Consider the following 26,252-nt stretch of genomic DNA (forward strand, 5'->3'; position numbering starts at 1 on the left):
GGGACATTAATTAGTACATGAGCAAATGGCTCTTGTTACTTCTCCTCTGCTGCAGCCTACTAAGGTGCTTTATAAAGCACACCACGTACAACTGAGGTATCTCATTTATTCTTTTCATCACCCAAGAGTTTACCCTTCAAAGGATGCTAAATTGTCTTTCTGCAGTGGCAATACTTATTGGTATTAAAGTCCAAACTATTGATGCTGCATTAATGCTGAGGTAAGACTCAGGGTTTAGGTAGTGCTAAAGTACATTTGCACTGAGCTTCCCAAGAAATAGGACATGCATTTATTTGCCATGTCAGCTCTCCAGTTCATTTTCAACAGTTCCAGGCAATACACTGTATCACTTGTTTAAATTACAACTTAAGTAACTTCAAACAAGAAGCTTCTGGCATAATATACTCCTCTCATGTGACTGTGTCACCTCATAAATCACATGAGGGGGTTCATGATTTAAAAGTGTCCCCTGTTTTGAACTGGGCAATGCCAAACAAATAACAGCACTCCTTCCTACCCCTCGATGTGAAATCTGACCTAAAAACAGCCATGTGGAAGAACTGTATTATATCACAAACATACTTGAATTTACATGGACCATCATGAAACAAGTATTCAGATGCCATTGGGCATCTATGATATGTTCCTAGGATCACTGTTAAGAGAAGAGTTCAGTGTCCTGACAGAAACATTCACACTTTTTTGCTTAAGATTCCTGGGTTGTTACACCAAAAAAAAAAGGTCATAAGTTCTGCCACAGCTATCTGCCCGCAAACCTTAGCAACTCAATGCTTTTCAGAAAAAGCCACCTTCTTCCAGTATCTTTGTCAGAAAGTCATCTTTCTAGCATAGTCATTTTACTTACTGCTTCCACAGAAGAGAAGATGATGTAGTTACCATGGTATATTACACCAGTGAAGCTAGCCAAACTTTATAAATTAAATAATAAGTGTTGTAAATGCAAAGAAAAAGAAGGTACAGTACCTTTATAATATGTGGTGGGAATGCAAGAAAGTGAAAGGCTTCTGGGATATGATATATAATGAGATTAAGAAAATGTTGAAATATACATACTGTATGTTTAAAAACCAGAAGCATATCTACTGGGAATTATAGGTACAGAAATCAACTGACAAGATATTAAGCTTTTCCTATACGCATCAACGGCAGCAAGAATTTTATTAGCACAGAAGTGGAAACAAGAGGAATTACCAACAAGGGAAGAATGGCAATTGAAGCCAACGGATTATGCGGAACTGGCCAAAATGAAGGGAAGAATCAGAGAACAGCGGGACCAAAAGTTCATCAAGGACTGGACCAAATTTGTAAATTATTTGAAAGACAATTGTATTCAATCAAATACGTTGGTAGGATTGCAAGAAGCTTTGTAAGGAAAGGTACAAAAACCACTGCAGATAAGAATAAGAATGTATGATGTTTTAATGTTTTTGATTTTAAAGCAATGGTTAAATAGTGAAAATGCAGAAATTTGAAATGAAAGATAGAAAATCATAAGGAAGTGGTTTTCAGATAGAAAAATCCAAGTTGGAGACGGAATTGTTAGAGCCAAGAACTAAAAATCTTTCCAGGATGTATAATTTATCGCTCGAGTGGCATACTAAAGATGAAATGGTTAAATCAACAATGATAGACTGGGCAAAGGATGTGGGGCACAACATCATGTTGGAAGATTGGGAAAAATTGTGGAAAACTGGTATAAAATTTTCAGCATGCAACCTGCTTAGAGAGAATATTATGAAGATGATGTATAGGTGGTATTTTACACCTGTTAAACTGGCAAAAATTTATTATGGACAAAGTAATGTGCTGGAAATGTAAAGAAACAGAAGGAACTTTTTTCCATATGTGGTGGACGTGCCCAAAGGCACTTCTGGGAAAAGATTTATAATGAAATGAAGGTGTTGAAAAACACATTTAAAAAGACACCAGAAGCTTTTTTACTAGGCATCCTAGGATAAGAAATTCCAAAATGTGATAGAACTTTATTTATGTATGCCACAACAGCGCTAGAATTTTGATAGCTAAAAACTATCAGAAGAAATTCCAACGACTGAAGAATGGCAGATGAAAATGATGGACTATATGGAGCTCGCTGAGATGACCGGGAAACTTCCGTGACCAGAGGGACGACGCGGTGGAAGAAGAGTGGAAGAAATTTAAACTGTATCTTAATAATTATTGCATGATTGAAAATTAGATATAATTTGGAAGAAAAGCTAGACTGTGGATTTAGAGTTAGGTTAAGTGTTTAGGAAGTGTGAGAGAATGAGTAAAGATATTAGATAAGATTTTTAGATGAGTAAAGATATTAGATAAGATTTTTTATAGCAAAATAAGATTTTTCAAGATGTAAAGAAATTACTAAAGATGATTGACAAGGAACGCAGGAAGGGGAGATGATAGGAAGTCAAAATACAATGTAAAGGATAGAAGTTAGTGATAGTAATAAGTTTTTTGTTTTTATTGTAGGTTCTTCAGATACACTGAAACAGAAGTCACCAGACCCTTAAATATAGTGAGGGAGTGGGGAGGGGTATTACTCAGAAGGGTGGTGGGAATGGGTGATCAGCTGATAGGTGTGGAAAACCTGTTGACGACTCTTAACCTGCAATTGGTCTTCAGGGAAAGGCAAGGGGTGAGATGGCTAAAGATAGCTTTGTCATGTATAATGAGATAAGAATCCTGAAGAAATGTGCATGCACACGAAAGCTCATACCAAGAACAAACTTAGTTGGTCTCTAAGGTGCTACTGGAAGGAATTTTTTATTTTATTTTGTTTTGACTATGGCAGACCAATACGGCTACCTACCTGTAACTGCTACTTGGATAATTTGGTCAAATAACTTGTTGGGACGGGGTGGGTTGGAGTAAAAATGTAAACATAAAATGATTGAACAACAAAATCAAACAGCACAGCATTAACATTTAGAGCAAACATTAAAACAGCACTAGACACCAAAACACTAGTGATGTTTTGGTGAATAAAACCTCTTTTTCTCGTCAAAACTGCATTGTATTACTAAAGCAATCATTGCTAAACAGGCCACTATATTAAATATACCATTAATAACAATCTTGTTTCCTTTTCATAGGCCCCTAACCATTTCGGGGCTCAGTTTAAATCCCCAAACACTTTGGCATTTGGTTATCTGAAAGAAAGTTCCCACCCACATAAATGGCCTGCACAGGGTACAACTAGGTGACAGTTAAGATTCTTTTCTTTCCAGCAGGCTTTTCTTTTTAGTTGCTTCTCTGAATTGAGAACTCTTCAGTTTTAACTTGCCTCCCTGCAACATTTGCTTTGGTTTTATGATTTTATGCTGTATTTGGAAATATTTCTTTGCACCCGTCTTTGAGAATCTTAACTGAAAAACTGGTTATAAATTGTTAAAGTAGAAAAAATAGAAATGGTACACCAGGAACAACAGTGGCTCAGTTTCTTTTGTTCTGCTTGAATTTCCAGTTATACAAGAACAACTGGTGAATTTTGTTTTTGTTTTGTGAAAAGCCGTTTCCCCCTTTGGCTGGGCCTGGGACAGACAGTGTGCACTTAGTCAGAAAATACAAAGTTTAGTGGCTGTGACATTCAACAGGTGACCTTCTGTTGAACTGGGTGGATTCAGCTGAGGCTTCTACTGTAAATAACTTTCCAAGGTAGGATGTTTATGGACAGTCACTGCAGTATGTGTATCATAAATGCAACCGTCATGAAAGGGAAAACATTATATTCAAGACTTTTCTAAATCATTCTGATCCAAAAACACAGATATTAAAACAAGGCATGCTGTATGATCAGTACTGGGAGAGTCACCTCCAGCACTAAAAGCAGCTTCAAAAGGGCCCCATATGGACTGGGACTCTCGTGGGTTTTTAAGGGGGAGGGGTTAACCTGGCCCTCAACATGATTTCTGCCATGAAAGTGACAATGTAGTGCTGCAGCCAAGAAACAAATCAGCCCCCTTTGACCTAAAACATCAACAAAGGAGAACCAGCCACATATCTCCCCAAATCTTTTCTAGCTTGGTCTTTCAGTTAACAACTGAGGCCCTTCTTTGTGACCCAGTGACACCAGAAGTGTTGCAGGTGGCCACAAGAGATAGAACAGTTTCATCCATAGAGTGTGGAATGGCCTCCTGCAGAAGGCCACACCATTCCTTCACCGCTTGCTTGTTGGCAAACTGCAAACATGCATTTGTTCTGTATTTAGCTGTATTCCCCTCTTTGGCAATAGGAAAACTTCAGAACTTCAGCCCACTGAGGTGGTCTCGGGGAGGGGAGCACCTCTCATCATCACTTGATGGGCGTCCTGGTGTTTCAAAGCTCAAGTTTGCCTGTTGGTACAACCCACTTTCCTCCACCGAGGGCCTTTCCCTTATGCTTGGCTGGTAGAACAAAGGACTTCAGTCCACTCCTTCCTAAGGTCCAGGCCTTTCCTCTCAGCCACTCACCATTGCCCCCACCTTACTAGTGTGGGGTCAGCTTTTTATGCTTTGCCAGAGATTGCATGTAGGCATCCACAGCACTAGGCCTATTTAAATAATTGTATTTCAAAAGCTATGCACTGAAAACAAATTGTGGGTCTACACAATATCTGATAGAAGAAGGCATGCACATTTGTCTCACAGTAAATAAATGATTTGGAATTGTCATCATGCAGGGAGCCCCTTGCACAAAAATTCTACTCCCAGGGAAGCCTCCCAACATAGTGCAGTGGATTCTGGTAAATGTTCAGCTCGCCTTGGACCCTGGTCTGTTCACATGGGCCTGCTACCCTTTTTGAAGACCTCAATTACAGCGCAGACTGCAAAGGAAGAACAGTAACACAATGTGAAAATTTGCCTTTCAGTGATTTTTCCATTATTTCTCTCTTTGGCTTCTACGAAATCCCCGATACAATTTGAAAAACATGGCATTCAATGACCATTGAATTCAAGGTAGTCAGATACCATCTCATAAGGTTCTGCAGCATGATTTGCCAAAGAATATCTGAATGTATCTTTAGGTGCCAGGCAAAAACGTTTCTCTTCAAAGAGGCGATTTGCTAATTAACATTCTATGGCTTTTAAAATGTGTTTGTGGGAAGGGGGCTATTGCTTTGTTTTTGTTTTATTATGTATTTTGTATTCTCATTTTGTATTTTTCTGCTGTGAACTGCCCTGGGATCTTCAGATGAAGGGCAGTATACAAATATAATAAATGATGATAAATAAGATGGTCCAACACAAGCACTTCCTTGCTAAATTTAAGCTGAAAGCACGGCTACCTGATAGTCACAAATTTCAGTGGGGCTTCCCTTCTCAGAAGCACGTTCAAGGACTTCATAACACGGCGCATTTTATTCCCACATTACAGTTGCAAGAACTCGTTTCCCAAGTAAATCAATATACTGCCTTAATCAAAAGTGCACAGAGCCAGCAAACCGCAGTTTTAGGTATACAGATTGAATAAACCAAATAAATAAACTATAAATATAGGTAAAAACTTTTTAAAGGTTAATATTTAAAAAGCGCCTCAAGCTATTAACAGTAGAATAATTAAGGAAGGCTGTTACATATACATTTCTATCAAAGATGTCGCCTGCGGGGTTGCAATCTAGTCACGACGGAAACTGCTTCCGTGCTGCGATACAAACGCGCACGACCGCGGCGCACAGGGAAGAGCCTCCCGGCGCTGCAGCCGCCTCCGCAAGGACTACGACTCCCAGCATGACCCACGCCAGCAAAGCTTCCAAAGATGGCCGCCCTTCTCGCCGCCGCTACTGGGCTTCGCTGTTTCGAGGCGCGCGCGCGCGCGCTGCGCCGTCGGATGAAGAGAAAGCGAGGCAGGCATTGGTCCGCCCCGCCCGCCCTTCTCTGGCCCCGGAGAAGAGAAAATCAAGACTACACGCCTACGAAAGATAAAAACAAAAGGACCTCCGCGGCGGGTGTTTCCGAGCCTCGCTGTTCGCCGAGGCGGTTGACAGTAGTCATTCGCCAGGCCCCGCCCACTTCCCTCAGGAGCTCCGGTGCCTCCCCCTCCCCCCTCGCCGCCGCCGCCGCCGCTGCCGCCTCAACCCGCCCTTCCTTCCTTCCTTCCCTCCCTGAGTGGAAGCCGGCTGCTCGCCCTCCTCAGACGCCGGCGCGAAGCTCGCTGTGGAGGCGGCGCAGCGCCCTTGGGTCTCCCGGCTGCCCTCGCTGGGTGGCTGCCGCGCTGACGGCGAGGGCGACGCCCCCCCCCTCACGTCCGTTCCCCCCCCCCAAAAGTGCCTCACGATGTTCTCTCGGAGGGGCCACGCCGATGTCAAGAAGTCCACCCAGAAAGCGCTGGACCCGCGGAAGGACGTCCTGACGCGCCTCAAGCACCTCAGGGCGCTGATGGGTGAGTGGAGGCAGCAGGGAGGGAGCCCCGCCAGGCGGAAGCGGAGGCAAATTCGCAGGTGGTGCGGGAGGGTCGCCTCCGGAGAATGGTCCCGGTTGCCCCGGTCAGCGGCGCTGGAGCCGGTGTGGGGGCTGCAGGGACGGAGGGTACGAATCAGGGACGCCCCGAGAGTCCCATCCCTGCCGTGTGAGATCGTCATGATCACAATCATCGCTACTTACGAAATTTGCCAGTTGCTTTGCCCAGGGCAGCCCAAAGCCACTTACAATCGGACACACAGGCAAAACCAAACTAAACCCAGAGATAGGTTATTATGTGGGTCTCCCCCCCCCCAACCTCAGGAGGTGTAGTGGGTCAATGGGTCTGGCTGTTAACCAAAAGGCTGGTGGTTAGAGCTCACCCAGGGATGGCTGTGGGAAGCATTCCTGAATAGCAGTGGGTTGGACTAGATGACCATCAGGATCCCTTCCAATTCTATGATTCTCACAACCCCCACATGTGTAGTGGGGTGGGAAAGAAGTTACTGTTGTAAGGAAAGCAATACCATGAACATGGTGTACTTCAAACACAGTTCGAAAGCGCACCAGTGCAAGTAGATAAATAGGTACTGCGGCGGCAGGAAGGTAAATGGCGTTTCTGTGCACTCTGGCTTCCGTCACAGTGTCCCATTGCGCCAGAAGCAATTTAGTCTTGCTGGCCACATGACCCAGAAAGCTGTGGACAAACACCTGCTCCCTTGGCCTGAAGTGAGATGAACACCACACCCCAAAGCCGCCTTGGACTGGACTTAACCGTCCAGGGGTCCTTTACCTATTTACCTTTACCTCGTACTTCAAACACTCACTGCAGTTATGAATGCATGCTAAGTTGGACCAATCTCTGCAGCTAGTTCTTTTGTCTTGCCATGTTTGATGTCTGCACCTAAGGTCTTGCCTGTGACCTCTTCTAACTGTTGCTTTCATTCTCTTCTCACAAAGAGCTCCCCCCCCCCTTGTGTGTGGTGTGTGTTTGATTACCCCTCATAACCTACCTTGTTAGAGTAGTACATTGTTGTGATGGGGTATGGAGATCAGCAGCTCTACATAGAGATAAAAAAGATGGCAGGTGTATTGTAAGCAAGGGACAATGACAGGGTTAACATCCTTGTGCCTCAAACTTACATGCACTAAAAAAAGTTGCTGGCTTGTTCTGCTGCAGTTTTAAAAAGAAGTGGTTTTTTAAATGTCAAAGTGAATCCTGATTCATGGTATTGCATGTTGCCAGGAGGCAGAAGACAAATCTTGATGTAACTAGATCATGATAAGGAACTGGTTTCTCTGTTCAGTTGTTCCAGCTTTTGTTAGTTAAACTTGAACCAAAAGCATATTGTAGAAATCTAAAACTAGGGTTATGCCCAACATAGCCACTTCCTGTGCTCTCAGCTATACTGGAAATATGAGCAGTGTCTTCCCCTTGGGGACAATAATATTATTGCACTCACCCCATGTGCATTCACTGTGAATTTCACAGTTTGTTTTGATCTTGCAGTGGTCCTTGTCAGTTGTGTGGATTGTCCATTGCCAGCATGGGCAGAACCATCTTTCAGAGCCTTGAAGCAGTTCCACTGGCTCTGAAATCTGAGCTGGCTGGATTATGTCAAGCAGTGGGGGAGGTGGGAGTTGTTGAGTAAAATAAACATCCATTCTACCTAACTTTATCACCCTCCTATGAGTAAACAGAACCCTGATCTTCCAGGAAGTTGCACAAGATAATGGCCTAATTCACAGTGTATCCCTCCTGCTGTGCTGCTTCATATTTTATATTAGAAAAATACCTGCAAATGGAAAACCAGGGGAAGACTAAGATTGATACCTTTCTCCATTAAATCTAGCTTTATAGGTGGATAATTTTGTGTGTGTTGGGAGGTGTATCCAACTGAGTGAGCGCCTACCTGCAGGCTGAAGTAGTACTGCTTAGACCAGGCTTTCTCAGCCTTGGCCCTCCAGATGCTTTGAGACTACAATTCCCATCATCCCTGACCACTGGTCCTGAGTTGTCATGTATAGGATTGTACTGTATGTGTCCCAACCCATCTTGTAGTCTACAACTGTTTTAAAGTCCCAGAAAGCCCTTGATAAAATGCATTACTAAAGAAGAAGCAATATATCTGCTGCCTCCAATTATCTGAACTGAACTGTCCTATTCTAATATACATTGGTTTATTCTCCAAAGATTTTAGAACAAAGTAAACCAAACTGTGAAGTCTTGATGTGTGTAATTAACTTGTTTAATAGCATCAAGAGGAAAACCAGGAATTCATAGGAAAGTATATTGGGTTTGTAGGTAGGAGCACTGCAGAGTTTTTAAGAATAAAAAAATATTTTTATAATCTGTTTTGTGGCCAAGGTTAACTCCCATAGTGATTTACATTTAAAATTCACAAAAGGTACAATGTATTAGGGATACTTAGAGGTGTTCATGGCAGTTTCTTCTGGAAACTGATTACATTATCCACATTCTAGGCTCTTCTATTCAGAGAGAGAGGGGGTGGGAGGAGCTGTAAATGGATGCAGGGGTTGACTTAGGGAAATACCATATACCAGGCCATAGGAGGTGCTCTCCATTGATTTTACTGGATACAGTGGTACCTCGACTTACGAATTACTCCGACTTACGAATTTTAGATGCAAACAAACAAACAAACAAACAAACAAACCTAGAAGATAGAAATAGGATCCAATATTATTTCTCCATGATGGAGAACTGGGACAAAACTAGCACAATGAATTTCAACAGAGATAAATATAAACTTCTGCATTTAGGTAGGGGAAGCCAGATGCACAAGATGTGAGAAAGAACTGGGTGTTTTAGTAAAGCTCAGGCATTAGGACAGGTGCATTGAAACATTTTCACACCAATCTAGATAAGTAGATTCACAGACTTCTGCATACATACCGCTTGTTGGATCAGGAATTTTGGTCACAAATCTGGTCCAGATGTTGATGTTATTCATTTGCGCTGTATTACTTTCATGTGGATGCGCATCTCCCTCCTGGCACAACTAGTAATATGAAAGTACTTGCAACCGGAACTAAATCACTGTATTTGTATTCTAAATAATTGATATCCTTTTTTTAAAAACCTGATTTTCAGAGACTTGCAGAGTGGTTAAAAAGATAAAAGCTTGAATAGCATAATTCATTATTTAAAACAAACAGGAGTATCAACAAAACAAAACCCCAGAATTCAGATAAAATATAAATGAAACAAATAAAATTCCAGCATAAAAACTAATCTGAAAGTTTCTGTTAAATAACTTGGGCAAATTAAAAGGTTGCCCAATAAACGTTGACGCAAGGGAATCCTGCCTGGGTAGAACCTTTCATAAATGGGACACCACATCAGCAGTTGGGTGAAGGGAAGTAGTCTTTACTCTGTACTTAAAGCTAGATAAGAGATGAAAATGAAGAGGATGAGCCAAAAGCTGTGTGCAAGAAATTGGGGTTAGAGGAGGGGCACATTTCTTGCCATATTCATTTGTAACCAGTATTAGGAGAATTGAAGCCAGTTCATGGCCACTGACCTCCATTGACTTAAAACTGCTTCTGCCTTTTACCTGCATTGTATGATGCAGTGATATGTGTCTCAGAAAAGTTTGAGAGTGCATCTGAAGTCTGTTTGAGATCTAATAGTATCTTCTTGATGGAGCTAAGTGCAAGTTAAAATGTGAATGTTTGTTCCATTAGCTCATCTTAGTCATGTGTTAACCCAGAAAAAGTGCTATCTGTCTCCTTTTATATCGAGTCATGAATTATTCAGTCTGTTCTGTTGGTTCATGTAAGAATGTTGAATCTATTAGCAGAGCTTCTAACAGTCAGGATGAACCCCAGTGTTTTGCACAAACTCTTCTTTTTTCATTATTACTCCTGCCTTGATACTCTTGATGGCCCTCAAGGTCTCTCCATTCTTTCTCCTTGTCCACTACCACCCTAGTACATCCTGCAAAAGATGAATGGAAGCAGAATACAAAATAGACAATAGATAAATAAAAACATGCAATTTTCTGGCACAGAATACTTTTGATAAGAGTTCCCATAGTTTGGCAATGACTTCAGTTCACCTTGCTTGCTCTTCAAATTCTTTTATGTTAACAATTAAAACAAGTACATAATGTTATTCTCATGTGACTGACTCTTGCCTGATACTTGACCTGGGCTTCCTGTAATTCTCTAACTCCTGATGTCTCATCCAGAAGCATGTGCAGCTCATCTGAGTTCATTTGAAACTGCAAGTCAGCAGCTGCCCCACTGAACTTCCCAACTGCTTTAAAAACATCAAATTATTGAAAAGGAAACAGCTCCTATTATATGCACACTACTTTTTCAGTGAGCTTTTCCATCCACCAGACCCTCAAGCAGATTTTCAGATTCAAGTTAGTGGTGGAGATTATTTTTGTAAACCGCTCTGAGGTGGGGTTGTTTTTTTACAATCGGGTGGTGTATAAATTTTATGAAATAACTAAATAAATATGGAACTTTAGCTATTTCCCTGGTGAGAATCCCCATTCCCAAGCTGCTATTTGCCCTGGGTCCCCAAAAGAAACAGTAGATCCTATTCCAAATCTCCATTGTTTTGTCTGATTATTTTTCCCTATTCAGGCAATTAAATATCTGAATACTTTGCTGGTTGTTGTCTGGGCTTGTATTCACTTTGGAACAACGGTGCCCTTCAGCTCACTATATTGGACAAACAGGCCAAACCCTACGCCAAAGGATAAATGGACATAAATCTGATATCAGGAATCACAAGACAGAGAAACCAGTAGGAGAACACTTCAAACTCCCAGGACATTCTATACAAGATCTCAAAGTAGCTGTCGTAATACAAAGGAATTTCAGAAATAGACTGGAAAGAGAAGTGGCTGAATTGCAAAGACATTGGATTCTTATCTCATTATACATGACAAAGCTATCTTTAGCCATCTCACCCCTTGCCTTTCCCTGTAAGACCAATTGCAGGTTAAGAGTCATCAACAGGTTTTCCACACCTATCAGCCAATCACCCGTTCCCACCATCCTTCTGAGTAATACCCCTCCCCACTCCCTCACTATATTTAAGGGTCTGGTGACTTCTGTTTCAGTGTATCTGAAGAAGTGTGCATGCACACGAAAGCTCATACCAAGAACAAACTTAGTTGGTCTCTAAGGTGCTACTGGAAGGAATTTTTTTATTTTATTTTGTTTTGACTATGGCAGACCAACACGGCTACCTACCTGTTAATAGAATCAATCTGATTTACCCTTAGGAAATTATCTTTTTTCAGTGCAAATTTTATATTTGTTTATAAAGATGAGCATTTAGCTATGCATTCCGTTTGTTACCAAACAGCCTTATCTAAAATTTCACTGTCATTTGGATGATTTTTTAAGGAATATAAATCTCTTTGCTTTCAATTCAAAACATAAAACACTGCGAACTTGAGAGTGAGCACTGATAAAAACAGAAGGAAATGTAGTTTAGATATGGTACAAATATGTGGCAATGGAGCATGTTAGATTTGACAGTTGGACAGATCCACCAGCCTGTCAGTGGCCGATGTAATGATGATGCCAGATGATGGGGTTTGTAAAGAGCCCTGCATAGTGCTTTGAAGTGCCACCAATCAGCCAATCTTTTCTGCTTCAAAGCACTAAGTAGGGCTCTTTGCAAGCGGCTTGCAAAGGATCCTTGCTTGACTCAGTGACTTCAAGGATCAGTTTGCTATGGAGTTCCCTGTGGGGAACGCAGTATTATTACAGCTGATCCCAGCTGTCTTGCTCAGTGGGTTGGTGGTGACAACAAATCTCCCTTACCAATGCAAATTAGGAGTGCACTTGAAGGCTCCTGCTTGTGCATTGGCAGCTCATTTTCACTTGCTCCTCACCTGATGTCACATCAGGTGTGGGGCCAGGTTAGGCCTGCGTGATATATCAATATATTGCCCAGGACCGTTATGAGGAGCAGACCACGATGTCAGTTTCACTCAACGGTATATTACTGGTGAAACCGCCACCGCTCCTGAGTCTCCCTGCTAGCAGTGTCTGCTGGAGGTACTCGGGTGCCGCGGCAGTTTCACCAGTGATACAGTGATGAGTGAAACTGCCATCCCACTCTGCCCTCATACAACAGAGGGGGGGAAACAAGCTGTATCAGTGAGGTGCCAACACAGATTGTTCCTACCTCTGCATATTTAAACTGCTCGACTGAGGAGTGTGCAGCTGCCCTTGCCTCAGTTGAGCATTTAAAGAAGTATCCAGCCTGATTTGGGGGCAGGGGCTCTGTGAAACTGTTCTGCGAGGGGAGCGCAATTGCCGCTCCCCACAGTGAGCAAATAAAGGAGCTCTGATGCTCTCGTTGCTCATGCACGAGCGGTGAGAGCACTGGGGCTGTCTGAGCTGGAGGGGGGAACCTTACCTCCGCTCAGCTGAGCAGCGCAAACTAGATCCATTGTCCCAGCCTGTGAGCCTGGGTGAAACCGCCTCAGCTCTTGAGGTGGTGGGGCAGTTTCACCCAGTGTCTTGTGGGCAGAGGCAAGTGCACTTGTTTTTTCAACATCGCGGTATATAGCCAAACTGCGATGTTTGGCTAGCAATACACTGTGATGTTGAAAAGCTGATATCACCCAGCCCTAGGCCAGGTAGGTGTGGCATGGGTAAAATGGGCCCATGTTCTTAATTGGGACCTGTGACCAAAATATAGATGAGTTTTTATGCTCATGGGGGGAAAGTTAATACAAGCACAGTGTTTACTTTGTATTTCATTATCTGCACTATATCCTGGGCTTGCATGTGAACTTGGAGCCAGTTATCATAGAATTTTTTATTTTTTTATTTCATTTATATACCACCCTTCATTTGCAGATCTCAGGGCAGTTCACAACATAAAAATATAGCATTGGTATCAGAATGTCTGGTGCTGATATAATAAATATAAGTTGGAGTTGCAATTCTATATGTAAAATGCTTTGTATTAATCCTATCAGTTTTGAAGCACACTGTTCATTGGCCACAGTTGGAAGGGAAATGGCAGAAGCAATGCAGTAAATAAAATTATCATTTATGTAATGTTTGAGTACTAAAAATTACAGCAAATATTGCTTGTATTGACTTGTATGATTTCTGTTCCTGACCTCAAATGAACATGTGAATTGCAGGAATTTCTTTACCCATGTGTACTGGAGTTTTTTGTTTTGTTTTTTACATCTCTAGTCTTAACTGTGGTTCACTGAAATAAGCGAACCAAACATTGATGTTTAGTTAAATACACCATTGTTCAAATTAGTTCTGCTTCTGAGCAATAACTAGTTATTTTTTAAAAAAATGTAAGTGAAAACTCCCAACTTCCTCCTTGCAGTCACAGTGAGAAGGAGCAGGGCGGATGGACTTGTGAACCTTATGTTTTCCTAGGCTATTTGTTGTTGTTCAGTCGTTCAGTCGTGTCCGACTCTTCGTGACCCCATGGACCAGAGCACGCCAGGCACGCCTATCCTTCACTGCCTCTCGCAGTTTGGCCAAACTCATGTTAGTAGCTTCGAGAACACTGTCCAACCATCTCATCCTCTGTCGTCCCCTTCTCCTTGTGCCCTCCATCTTTCCCAACATCAGGGTCTTTTCAAGGGAGTCTTCTCTTCTCATGAGGTGGCCAAAGTACTGGAGCCTCAACTTCAGGATCTGTCCTTCTAGTGAGTACTCAGGGCTGATTTCTTTGAGAGTGGATAGGTTTGATCTTCTTGCAGTCCATGGGACTCTCAAGAGTCTCCTCCAGCACCATAATTCAAAAGCATCAATTCTACGGCGATCAGCCTTCTTTATGGTCCAGCTCTCACTTCCGTACATTACTACTGGGAAAACCATAGCTTTAACTATACGGACCTTTGTCGGCAAGGTGATGTCTTTGCTTTTTAAGATGCTGTCTAGGTTTGTCATTGCTTTTCTCCCAAGAAGCAGGCGTCTTCTAATTTCGTGACTGCTGTCACCATCTGCAGTGATAATGGAACCCAAGAAAGTGAAATCTCTCACTGCCTCCATTTCTTCCCCTTCAGTTTGCCAGGAGGTGATGGGACCAGTGGCCATGATCTTAGTTTTTTTGATGTTGAGCTTCAGACCATATTTTGCGCTCTCTTCTTTCACCCTCATTAAAAGGTTCTTTAATTCTTCCTCACTTTCTGCCATCAAGGTTGTGTCATCAGCATATCTGAGGTTGTTGATATTTTTTCCGGCAATCTTAATTCCGGTTGGGGATTCATCCAGTCCAGCCTTTCGCATGATGAATTCTGCATATAAGTTAAATAAGCAGGGAGACAATATACAGCCTTGTCGTACTCCTTTCCCAATTTTGAACCAGTCAGTTGTTCCATATCCAGTTCTAACTGTAGCTTCTTGTGCCACACAGAGATTTCTCAGGAGACAAATGAGGTGATCCGGCACTCCCATTTCTTTAAGAACTTGCCATAGTTTGCTGTGGTCGACACAGTCAAATGCTTTTGCATAGTCAATGAAGCAGAAGTAGACGTTTTTCTGGAACTCTCTGGCTTTCTCCATAATCCTGAGCATGTTTGCAATTTGGTCTCTGGTTCCTCTGCCCCTTCGAAATCCAGCTTGCACTTCTGGGAGTTCTCGGTCCACATATTGCATCCTAGGCTATTACAGTAATGCTAAATCATATTTTACTATTATGTACATACGTAGCTACTGTGTGGTAGAATCTAATTTTATTTATTTGAACAGCAAGCCTTTGTTAAGTTTCCAGCAGTTGTAAGGATGGCAGAGGAAGATGAGCCTCTTTGTAGAGCATGTTTCATGTTTGTGTATCTGTAGTGGGAATTGCTCTTTGGGTTCACAGTTCCAGTCTGCAAAATCATGCACAGGATTTGTTAAAAGGCAGTACAGTAGCTGCAAATGAGGAGCTTGATATGAGAGACTATGGCCTAAATGTTGAGTCCCTCCCACTTGTAGCTGTATAGGAAATAAGAGACAGTTTCTTACAAGCCCAGAAACCATTGCAAAGTTGTATAGTTGTGAATCATTTTTAAAGGAAGCTCTACATAGAATGTATTTCAGTAGTTGGGCCATTGTTGTGTTGCAGTTTCGATCAAAGTGACAATGTCCCTGTATTCCTGCAATGGGCACAAAGCATTGTCTGATCTAACTGGAAGACTGTACACATGCCTGCCACTTTAATCTCCCAAAGCAGTATCTCTTTCCTAATGCACAGAAAGGTGACAGGACAATACTCAGTGGAGTTATAATTTCCCTAAAACTGAACTGTTTCTTTTTTTACTTTCATTTTTATTTATTAAATTTATATCCCACCCTTCCTCCTGCAGGAGGAATGATACGACAATATATAGTTTACTAGCTGGCCCGGCCATGCCTTGCTGTGGCTCTTCCCCACCCTCCCCGTTCTCACCTGGTTTCCCACAGCTTATCCCCACGAACTTCCGTGTGCCCCATTTCAGTCTTCCCTCCCCCCCCCCATTTTCGCCTGGTTTTCCACACGTTATCCTGATGAACTTCTGCGTGCCTCCTCTCAGTCCCGTACCTTTTCATCTTCCTCTCACTCACGCGGCGTGATTTGTTCCTCCCCCGCACTCTCCGTGGTCACTCCGAAACTGTGTGGATCTCCTACCTCCCTTCTCTCCGCCCCCCCCCGGTTTCGCCTGGCTCTCCACAGGTTGTTCTGTTGAACTCCTGTGCTGTGATTTGTTCTGTCACCTCCGCACTCTCATGTCTGTTGCTCACTGTTTTAAAATGGGAATTGGCCGAGCCTGAGGCAAGGAGTTGTTATGGCGGTGGTAGCGAAAGGTTGATTCGGCCCCTCCCCCACCAACAGCCTATTGGCTGAGGCCACCTCAAGTTCCTCCCCCCACCCTCTTCTGAAGTCTGTTGTTGTAAAGCATGTGTTCCTTTGACGTCCACTGGAGGGCGCTTTTTGCACAAATTCATGGATTTACCTGGGAAAGGTGTGATATTTTTGCAATCTAGGTACCTAAGAACCTTCCCATACGGCCAAGGAATGTTGTGTCCAAATTTGAAGACAACCGGTCAAGCGGTTATGGAGGAAGGCCTTCGCATCCGCACACCCATCTTGAACATATATATATATATATATATATATATATGTATATGTATATGTATATATATAGATTATGTTGATGTCCTACCTTCCTTCCATGTTGCTTAAGTTGGTGTACATGGTTCTTTTCTTCCATTTTCACCTTGTTCTTCAAGGCCCTACTACACCAACACTCTAATGTCCTTCCCACCTTCTATAGATCACACCAATGGTTAGTGTAGGTTGTGGTCATAGGGATGGATTTGGTGAAGGGTCATTAGGCCTAATCTCACCCTGCACGTAATCTGTGCATAGATTAGCTTGGTTTAGTCCATGATGTACTGTAATGGTGGAAAGGCACACTACAGTAAAGTGCATGAAGAGCAAGTGTCTTCAGAAGATGTAATTGATGGAGTCAATTATGGAGCCTTATGATAAAGTGAATGCTTTGTGAGGAACCTTAATACAGCAGCCTAGATTCTCCACAGGTCATAAGTACCAATAGTTTCTGATCCAGTGCTGGGAAATGAGGGACTGTGTCTTGATGCCTGATGCAGTTGTCCAGCCTGGAAAGCACTTGCACAGCGCCATTTTGTGTGAATGGTTCTTGATCTAATAGGGGAGATACACATGAAAATAAACTTATTGTGTACTCCAATCTCACTGGAAGGGAGGCAAGAGAATTTACATTTTTTTCTATTTATCTAAAGTTCTGATTATCTGAATGTTCACCTTAAGGTCAGAGTAAGACTGTCTTGCAAATAAGTCTACAAATGCGACTAGTTTACAGACTTCTTATTTGCTTGCCTATCTGCATATATCTGTCAAAATTTTGTGACATATTGGCAATCTGAAGGAAAGAGTGATCCTGTTCTTTTACAGTTTATAATAGCTTCTCTGCATGGTTGCTTAGGGGAGGCCTTTACCCATCTAAGGCAAGCGGACCAGTGGTTATAGTTTCAGTATAGTGATATGAGATGAAACTTTGATTATAGGATCTAAAATAAGAGCTTCAAAAATAGGTAACATTTATTGTATTCGGTAGGTTGCAAAGAGATTGTGTGACTTCAATAGCTGAAGTCTTGAATAAGTTAGGTGTGTTTAAGATCAAGCCATTTGAACACTGCCACCTTATACATTGTACCATGTATTTCTATTAATACTTCTAGTGTTATTTTCCTGCTGCTTTATTTTTCTGTAGAGGTTTTAATTCTAAATTTCTATGCTGGTGATGCTCTCCTTTTTCACATGTGTTGTTTTTTATTTTTACAGATGCTATGGAGGGAAGTGAACTTAAACAGTTTTTTGAGATTAACTATTCTCAGATTTATTTTATCTTCTATGAAAATTTCATAACACTGGAAACTAGCTTGAAACAAAAAGGTAAGAATTTTAAGTGGCCTTGTTTGTTAGTATATTCTTCTAAGTTGCTTAATACTAAGTTGTTTACATACTAGACCCAAAAATCCACTCTTGGCATATCTCTATATAATAAAAATGTAAGAATTGGAGGACATGTGGTGCCTCATCACAATCCTGAATCAGAGTTTGGTGGGGCAGGGCAAAGTGAAGGCAGGTTGCCCAACAGCAGTGGCCATGGCACTGGAGCAATACAGGAAAAACAGAGGGGAAGACTGGTGATTTTTAACAATGCAGAGGTTTGAGTAGAGCAAGTGGGAATGATACCGAGCGGGGAGAAGTGGCAGTTCAAAATAAGGTTTGAGTACAGTGAGAACGGTTTGGAGAGGCTCTATTATGTTAGCTTTTTGGTGTCAGCCATCTCTACTTCTCCTTGTTAAAACTGGTTTGTTTCAAATTTTTTCAAAAAGTGTTCTTGATCCCTGCTTTACTAAAACCTCTGTTGTTGTTCAAAACAGCCATTTTCCCCTTTCAGCATCCATCTGTGAAAGAGCTAAAGGACGTAAAGCCATCTAATGCTCCATAGTATTTTAACACAAGTTAGGAAAGTTCAGCAAACCTAACAGCACCATCATCCTTTGGAAAACTTTGCTGCAGCTGTTCAGACTTTGTTGTCAGCTCATGAAAAAATTGGTTGTGAGACTCCTGGCAAGTCTTTTAAACCACTCAGTCTAGCTTGGGGCTTCTTCTTTTTTATATAAAAAGTATTTATTTATTTATTTTTAGTAAGTGACAGTTTTTCGTAAGATGTAGCCTTGCTTAGCACATCTTCCCCTCCCTGTACACATTTTTATGTGATTGCAAAAAGGAGGCAAAACTTTTGCTATTAAAATATTATGTCCTTAGAAGTGTAAGATACTTTTAATTGTTATCCCTTTGCACGCTTGTGTGATTGTACTTAATACATGCAGGTCCCGCTATCCAAACATAATGTGTTCCCTGGAAATAGTTCGTTAGACAAGCATTTGCATAACAAATCAATGATTTCCACTTATTTCTATGGGGACATTTCTAATGTGTTAATGACTGTGACATTTTGACTTCCAAAGCCCCCCCCCCCCGCCCCCTGGAAAACCCTCTGAAACCATACTAAAGTACAGATCACTACAGTTTAATACAGTACAGTAAATAATTAAAAGGCAAACAAGGAGGATGGAAAAAATGCTCTCTGATTTGTCTGATTGCTCCCCCTCTCTCTCCATTCCTCAGCCAACCTTCAAAAGTGAAACAAGGAAGTAAAAAATGTTTTCTGTTTGTAAATCTGAATATGTGGTGTGTATAGTGAGGTTTGGGTACTAATTCCTCGTGTTTGGATAAGTGAATTTTTGCGTAGGAAGCGTTTAGGAAGTGTGACCTATGTGTGTTCATTTTTAAGTGCTTAGGTGCATTTCAGTAAAGCTTTTGTTAAATTATAACTCAGTTATCTTGATTGTATCAATTGCTGCCCTGTGGCTGAACAAAGCCCCTGGGACCAGAGAGGTTAAATTGATAAGGAGGAGTATAGGAGCCTCCAATTCCAAGTCCTGGCACTCCATTAAAATTTCTGATAAAATCTAAATCCTATCCAGGTACAAATAAGTCATTATTATATCTTTTTAAATTACCCATGAGGAAATGTAAATATCTAAACCTAGCAAACACAAATACTATATACAGTGAGTTTTGCAAGAATTTGATTTGCTGAGAAGAATCATTAAGTGGTGTATCTTTTTTCAAAACAACAAGATAACATGGGGCTGGGATAGCTCATTTGGTAGAGCAGGAGGCTCTTAAGCTCGTGGTTGTGGATTCGAGCCCCACAGTGGGCAAAAAGTTCCTGCCATTATAAGGGATTGGACTAGATGACTTTGTGGTCTCTTCCAGCTCTGCAATTCTACAATTCTACTTCAGTTTATTAAAAAGGAAAGTATGGCTGGTCTAGGGATAGATTTTATGCTGCTATGGAAAGTTTAATATATAGGGTTGTTGTTTTTTTGCTACTGCTCGTGGTTGCTGAGGAGAGAGCTTAACCACAAGACCCAGTTTGGAGAACATGCTAAGCTAAACCTTGCTCAGTGTTGGGTGGGAGCAAAAAGGACCAGGGAAGAGCAAAGCTTCCAGGGAGCCTGAACATTTTCACAGTCCTGGAAAACCATACTTTAGGTTACCATGTCATGAAAACCAGGCCAGTATCCTTTCCTCCTGAACATTGGACCCCTCTTCATTTTGCTTCCCATTACATCCTGGTTTCTCTACTCACTAAATATTCCTTAAGACATAATGTGTGTGACAGAGAGTCATTTTGTGGGCTGTCAGTTATTAGAGCAAACAGCTTAAGGAATTTTCTGACACTGTACGCTTACAATACTTCTCCTTCGTACTGTTGCATACTTTTGTGTAGTGGATATGCGAGCGGAGCACTGAATTTGAAAGCTAGCAGTCTGATGGGATTTATTAACAGAGTAGTGTGTTGTATTTATCCATACTGACTGGAAACATTCCTTTTCTCCCAGGGAATAAGTCACAAAGGGAGGAGCTGGACTCCATTCTCTTTCTTTTTGAAGTAAGTTATCACATTTCAGTACTTAACATTGTGGTTCCTTCATGATAATAGTGAATAAGTTACATTTCTGACAAACATTTATTTCCCCACAAACTGTAAAGTGAGATTTATGGCTATTTTCCTCTATTTTAAATTGTGGGCAAACCCCCTCTTTCTGACATTCAGTTTGTGAGTGATTTAAAGAAAATTAGCCTGACATCTAGTCCCTATCGCGCTTCCAGTGACTTAACTGGAAGTGTGAGGTGGGATTAGAAGACTCCCTGCATTTTATGTCTGTCTTGCAAGGCCATTTTGTTTCTAACTCTTGTAGAGCAAAAGCTATGAGGCAAAATCTGTAGGCACCATTCAAGGCTATTGCTTTTTGAGAGATGAGCCATTTCCTGCCCTTCAGTGTTTTTGGTCAATGATTGAAGATGTTTTTGCAAGGCACTTGGCCCTTCCCCATGCTTGTTGTCTGACAGACCAAAGAGCTGTCTGTAGCCAAAGGATAAAGAACTCCTGACCTGTGCTGAAACAGGCAGTCTACGTCTGGCTTCAATGTGTCACTGTTACCGGTACTTGGACAGTTCTGCTTTAAAAAAGCATAATTCATCAGGTATGACAAGCTTCACAGGTACAGGTGGGTAGCCGTGTTGGTCTGCCATAGTCAAAACAAAATCGAAAACAAAATCGAAAATTTTATCTGAAGAAGTGTGCATGCACACGAAAGCTCATACCAGGAACAAACTCAGTTGGTCTCTAAGGTGCTACTAGAAAGCTTCACAGGTTCACCTTGGCTTGAAACCAAGCCCCACCCCCACCCCCTACCTGCTTCATTTTGAAGGGATTTGCTTATTCTTTATAAGTGATTGTTGTACACAGAAAGTAATTAGAAAATCCATGATTGTAGTGTAGCTGAGACTGGGCAGTAGCATGTCTGCCCAAAAGCAAAAGGTAGCAGCAAAACTGGGTGTTTGTGATATTTCTAACTCAGGTTTAATTTCATGGTAAAAATGTCAGATTTTTTGTCTCAACATATAAACATTTTAGAAATTGCTCTGCTAATACAAATAAAATCTATGTTGCAAAGTGGAGATGGTATTATAGTTTAGAAAACCCTGCAAAGGGGGGCGGGTGTTGATAGACAGTAGTGTATGACAACCATGAAGTGTAGTCCAATGTTTTCATCCAGTTTCTTGGCGGTAGTGTTCTTGGGTTGGGTTAAAGAAAATTGATTTGGGGGAGCTCTCGCATGGATTCTATTAGCAACATGGGGGAAAGGGGGTTAATTGTTTTCCCAATTAAATACTCTTTCCCCTCAGATGAACCTGCTCAGGCTCAGAGATCTTCTGTGGAGGCCCTTTTCTTGGTCCTGCCACCCTCACAGGGGACACGGGAGAGGGCCTTTTTGGTGGCTGCTCCATTTCTAGAGAAGTTAGACTGGCTCCTTCCTTGTTGTCCTTCCACCAGCAGATGAAGACTTCTTTGTTCTAACAGGCTTTTAGAAAAAGGCTGGTGCTGTGATATTTTTATTGTACTGATCTGTATGTTTTAATAGTTTGTGTGTGTGTGTGTGTGTGTGAGAGAGAGAGAGAGAGAGAGAGAGAATTCTGTTACTCTTTTTTCATTATGGCGTCCCCCCCCCTATGATTTTTGTAATAACACATACCCATACAAGGAAAACAGAACCTAATAGTTCTACAGAAAAGAAAGAGAAATAGCAGCTGATGGTTGTAGTTTTAGATGTTCCAAGAAAGACAATCAAATGGAAGTATCTCTCCATAAGGTTCTATGAGTTGATGGAGAGTGAAAACCATATTTGATTGTCTTAATAAAAACAAAAAGGATACCATGTCATATAGAAGGTGTGAGTCTTTCCCACCCCCAGATCAATATTCCTTTTCTGAAATAGCTAATTTGTCTATAAGCATGATGGGACACGGGTGGCGCTATGGTCTAAACCACAGAGCCTAGGGCTTGCTGATCAGAAGGTCGGTGGTTCCAATCCCTGCAACAGGGTGAGCTCCCGTTGCTCAGTCCGAGCTCCTGCCAATCTAGCAGTTCGAAAGCACGTCAAAGTGCAAGTAGATAAATAGGTACCGCTCCAGCGGGAAGGTAAACGGCGTTTCCGTGCGCTGCTCTAGTTCTCCAGAAGCAGCTTAGTCATGCTGGCCACTAAAGCTGTATGCTGGCTCCCTCGGCCTACAGAGCGAGATGAGCACCATAACCCCAGAGTCATCTGCGAGTGGACCTAACAGTCAGGGGTCCCTTTACCTTTATGATGTCCCATACTTGCGAAATCCAGGCTTCAAAAGATTTGCAGTTAAAGTTTTCCAATATTTTTGCAATCACAAATCTAGCTGCTGCTAATAAAAGGAGGATGAGGTCTTTATTTGTTATGTTCTCAATTTGAGAAGTAAAATAAGATATTACAGCTCATTTTGGGTCTGGTTGTAGCAATTACCCCATCATTTGATGACGGGAGCCAGCCCGTCCTGTGCGAAAATGATCAGTCTCACAACAGTGTGGGTTGAAAGGGTCTGATTATTTTTGGGGCTGCAAGAGCCTTATTTATACAAAAGCATACAGGAACATTTCATCATATTTGGACTACATTTCATCAGCCATAGGATATGGAAATACCATATATGGGTAGCGTGGGCTTATTTCTTGCTTACGTAGGTAACATGCCATGTCTGCGTGGATCAATGGGCCTGTCTGTATATGATTCTCACTACACCCAGTTAGGTGTGGTGCACGTTGGTGCATGGTCTTTCTGATAAGGGCAGTTAGTGGTCTTTGTCATATACGCCCAAACGTCAGTTTCCCTACAATTTGATTAATTGTCTGAAAAACTTCCCAAAGGAGAATAATTTTCAGGCAAAACCACCACATGTGCACTAGAGAACCAGGCAAATTGCCTAGCCAGTAGCAAAGGCTGGATTTGTTACGTTTAATTCTGTATAATCCAGACCCTCCAAGTGTCCCTATTTTCCAGGAACAGTCCCAGATTTACAGAAGCTGTCCCAGTTTCTGATTTGATCCTGGAATGTCCCGCTTTTCCTTAGGACGTCCGTATTTTCACTGGAGAAATGCTGGAGGGTATGGAGTTTTGTGACACCCGAGCCAAGGAGATGAGTAACTATACAACATTTAGAAGACATCTGAAGGCAGCTCTGTATAGGAAGTTGTTTTAAATGTTAATATTGTTTTTATTATGTTTTGATATATGTTGGAAGCTGCCCAGAGTGGCTGGGGCAATCCAGTCAGATGGGTGGGGTAGAAATAATAAAATTATTATTATTATGGAAAAGGACATCCCTTTTTACCTCAGAGAAATGTTGGAGGGTATGTATAATCTGGGCATATGTACCAGCAATGTGCTATCTGTAAAGTGTTTTCTCAAGTTCTAATTGAGATGGATCCAAATGGTAGTTTATTCCAAATTTGTTCCCAGAGTTGTTACTCTAATTCTTCTCCAAAATATTTCCCCCATTTTAGTCTTAATGTAGTGAAAGGAAGGGTAGCCAATTGTGTGAGGATTTTATATAGTTTGGAGAAGAAGAAGACGATTTTGGATTTGATATCCCGCTTTATCACTACCTGAAGGAGTCTCAAGGCAGCTAACATTCTCCTTTCCCTTCCTCCCCCACAACAAACACTCTGGGAGGTGAGTGGGGCTGAGAGACTTCAGAGAAGTGTGACTAGCCCAAGGTCACCCAGCAGCTGCATGTGGAGGAGCAGAGACACGAACCCGGTTCACCAGATTAAGAATCTACCACTCTTAACCACTACACCACACTGGCTCCCTTTCCCAATAGGTTGGTTGAGTTGTGTAGTTGCTCAAAACTATTTATGCTGCGTAATGCTGGAGTCATATTTGGCTGATTTAGAAAATTTATAATCTGGTGTATCTTATACCACATGGTATATCTTTAAATATAAATTTTATTTCTGAAGCTGTAAGGGGCTTTTGATTAGTGTAGAAGTCTCTGATCTTAAATAATCCCACTCTTTCCCACCTATGGGATCAAATGAGCCTGATTGGGGTTTTTAGTTGTTGTTGTTATCTGTTAGCCACCTTGCGTTTCTGTCAGGAAAAAAGACGGGATGTAAATAAATATTACAGCAGCAGCAGCAGCAGCAACGGGATATATTTTTATTAAGGGTTCCAACTCTTTTTGCTAAAAAAACAAATAAAAGGGTGGCTGTTTGACCTGTGCTGATTACATTACTGTAGTTATTATGACTATAAATAATACCTGATTCTTGCTTTTAAACAGTTTAATCTTGAATCTATCTGAGCACGGACATCTGAACGTTTCTTGCTGTAAATTTATTTTGATCACCACTAACCAACCATCTGAAATACCATACCTAACTTTGCACTTCATGTACTGTTCCCCTCACTTCAGTTGATGCATGTTCTGTTATTGGGACGGGAGACATGTGTCCCTGCAGATATTGCTGGATTCCAGCTCCCAGCATCCCTGACCATTGGCCGTCTTGGTTTCAGCAGTTTATACTTGGAGCCCAACATAATCAGAGTGAGATGGGTTTCTGATTCCTGATCTACAGTAGCACAACCAGTTTACATCTCATGAAACTTTAGTGCTTTATTGGGGTTAAGGTTGGCATTGTGGGAGAGCAGGGTTCTTTTGCCTTTATAACAGCTATTTGGTAGGCAGAAATTCTAGTATGGAAATACTATTAAAGGAAAACTTATTTTTTGTTTGTGGCCACTTACTTATTTTTTGGCTCTGTATACCGCTTGCAAAAGAAGTTTCTAATTTGCATATAACACAAAAGTATATACAAATTTGTGTCCCCTTTTTACATTCTACGTATAGAGTACTGTGCCGAAAGAATCTATTGGTACTCCTGCTAACAGAACTACGACTCTTCCCTTTACCTTACATGTCAGCTTGGAACAGCACAGTGAGCCCCATTAAGAACTCTCAAGCTGCAGAGGTGCACATATGTTGGTCGGCCTAAAGTGCCTCTGTAGCCTAAGTCCAACTGAACTTTGTGTTAGTTCCCTAATTTATATATTTAAAAAAACTGCTTTAACAGTCGTCTGAAATACAGTATGCAAATACTGTAAACAAACATATAATAAAATACTTTATTTTGATTTAACTGTTTCAAAGGGTTTGTGATACGATCTGTGATATGATCTGAATAGTTCTAGATGTATACCCCTACTTTTTAGTTATATTGCTTTTGGCTTTAAAAGTCTGTTAAACGTTTTTAATACTTAGAAGGCATTTACTTGAATCCTCTCAGCAAGGCCTAATGATTTCATAATGGTGGCTGCTTCATTTTTTACAACATTTTTTTCCTTTCAAAAATCTGCAGACAGGTTATTATTGCCATAACCATGTGACATGTGTGTTTAGTTTTGCTCATTGATTCAGCCTAAAGAGAAATCCTTTGTAACCTGAATGCTTACTTCCAGCAGTTAAAAAATAATTGATAAATTAATAGTATTATCCTATAGTTATTATTAGAATTGTCCTTTGGAAAGGAGCTGTTATAAACCCATTATGGATCCTTCAGAGCAAATGTGGAATGGAGAAACAGTGTAAATGTCATCTGAATTAAACATTTGTATTTCTAAACCCTAGCAAATTAAGTTAATTGGTTGTTTGTTTGGCATATTTCATCCTATGTCAGCAGGAATAAAACTTCCCCCATGTTCTATTTTAATTAGTTAAACAGTTAATTAGGATTATTAATGTTTGGCATCTGGAATCAGAATTGAACCGCATCCCAGATGAGTAAACAGATTTACATAATTATTGTACATTTTGAAACACTCGCTTATGTGTGAGTGGTGTTAATAACATCTCACAAATTAGCT

General features: G+C 41.4%; 1 protein-coding gene across 1 annotated transcript in view; it reads left to right on the plus strand.

Moving 5' to 3' along the window:
* Nucleotides 1–6,238: 6,238 nt before the first annotated feature.
* Nucleotides 6,239–26,252, plus strand: part of RALGAPA2 (Ral GTPase activating protein catalytic subunit alpha 2) — a 175,859-nt gene continuing 155,845 nt past the window's right edge. The window contains exons 1-3 of the mRNA XM_033154123.1: nucleotides 6,239–6,378; nucleotides 17,722–17,832; nucleotides 20,361–20,410. Of these exons, the coding sequence (XP_033010014.1) occupies nucleotides 6,273–6,378; nucleotides 17,722–17,832; nucleotides 20,361–20,410 (267 nt within the window). The 5' untranslated portion in view covers nucleotides 6,239–6,272. The remainder of the gene's footprint in view (nucleotides 6,379–17,721; nucleotides 17,833–20,360; nucleotides 20,411–26,252) is intronic.

This window comes from Lacerta agilis, chromosome 7 (genome assembly GCF_009819535.1).
Source record: "Lacerta agilis isolate rLacAgi1 chromosome 7, rLacAgi1.pri, whole genome shotgun sequence".
NCBI lineage: Eukaryota > Metazoa > Chordata > Lepidosauria > Squamata > Lacertidae > Lacerta > Lacerta agilis.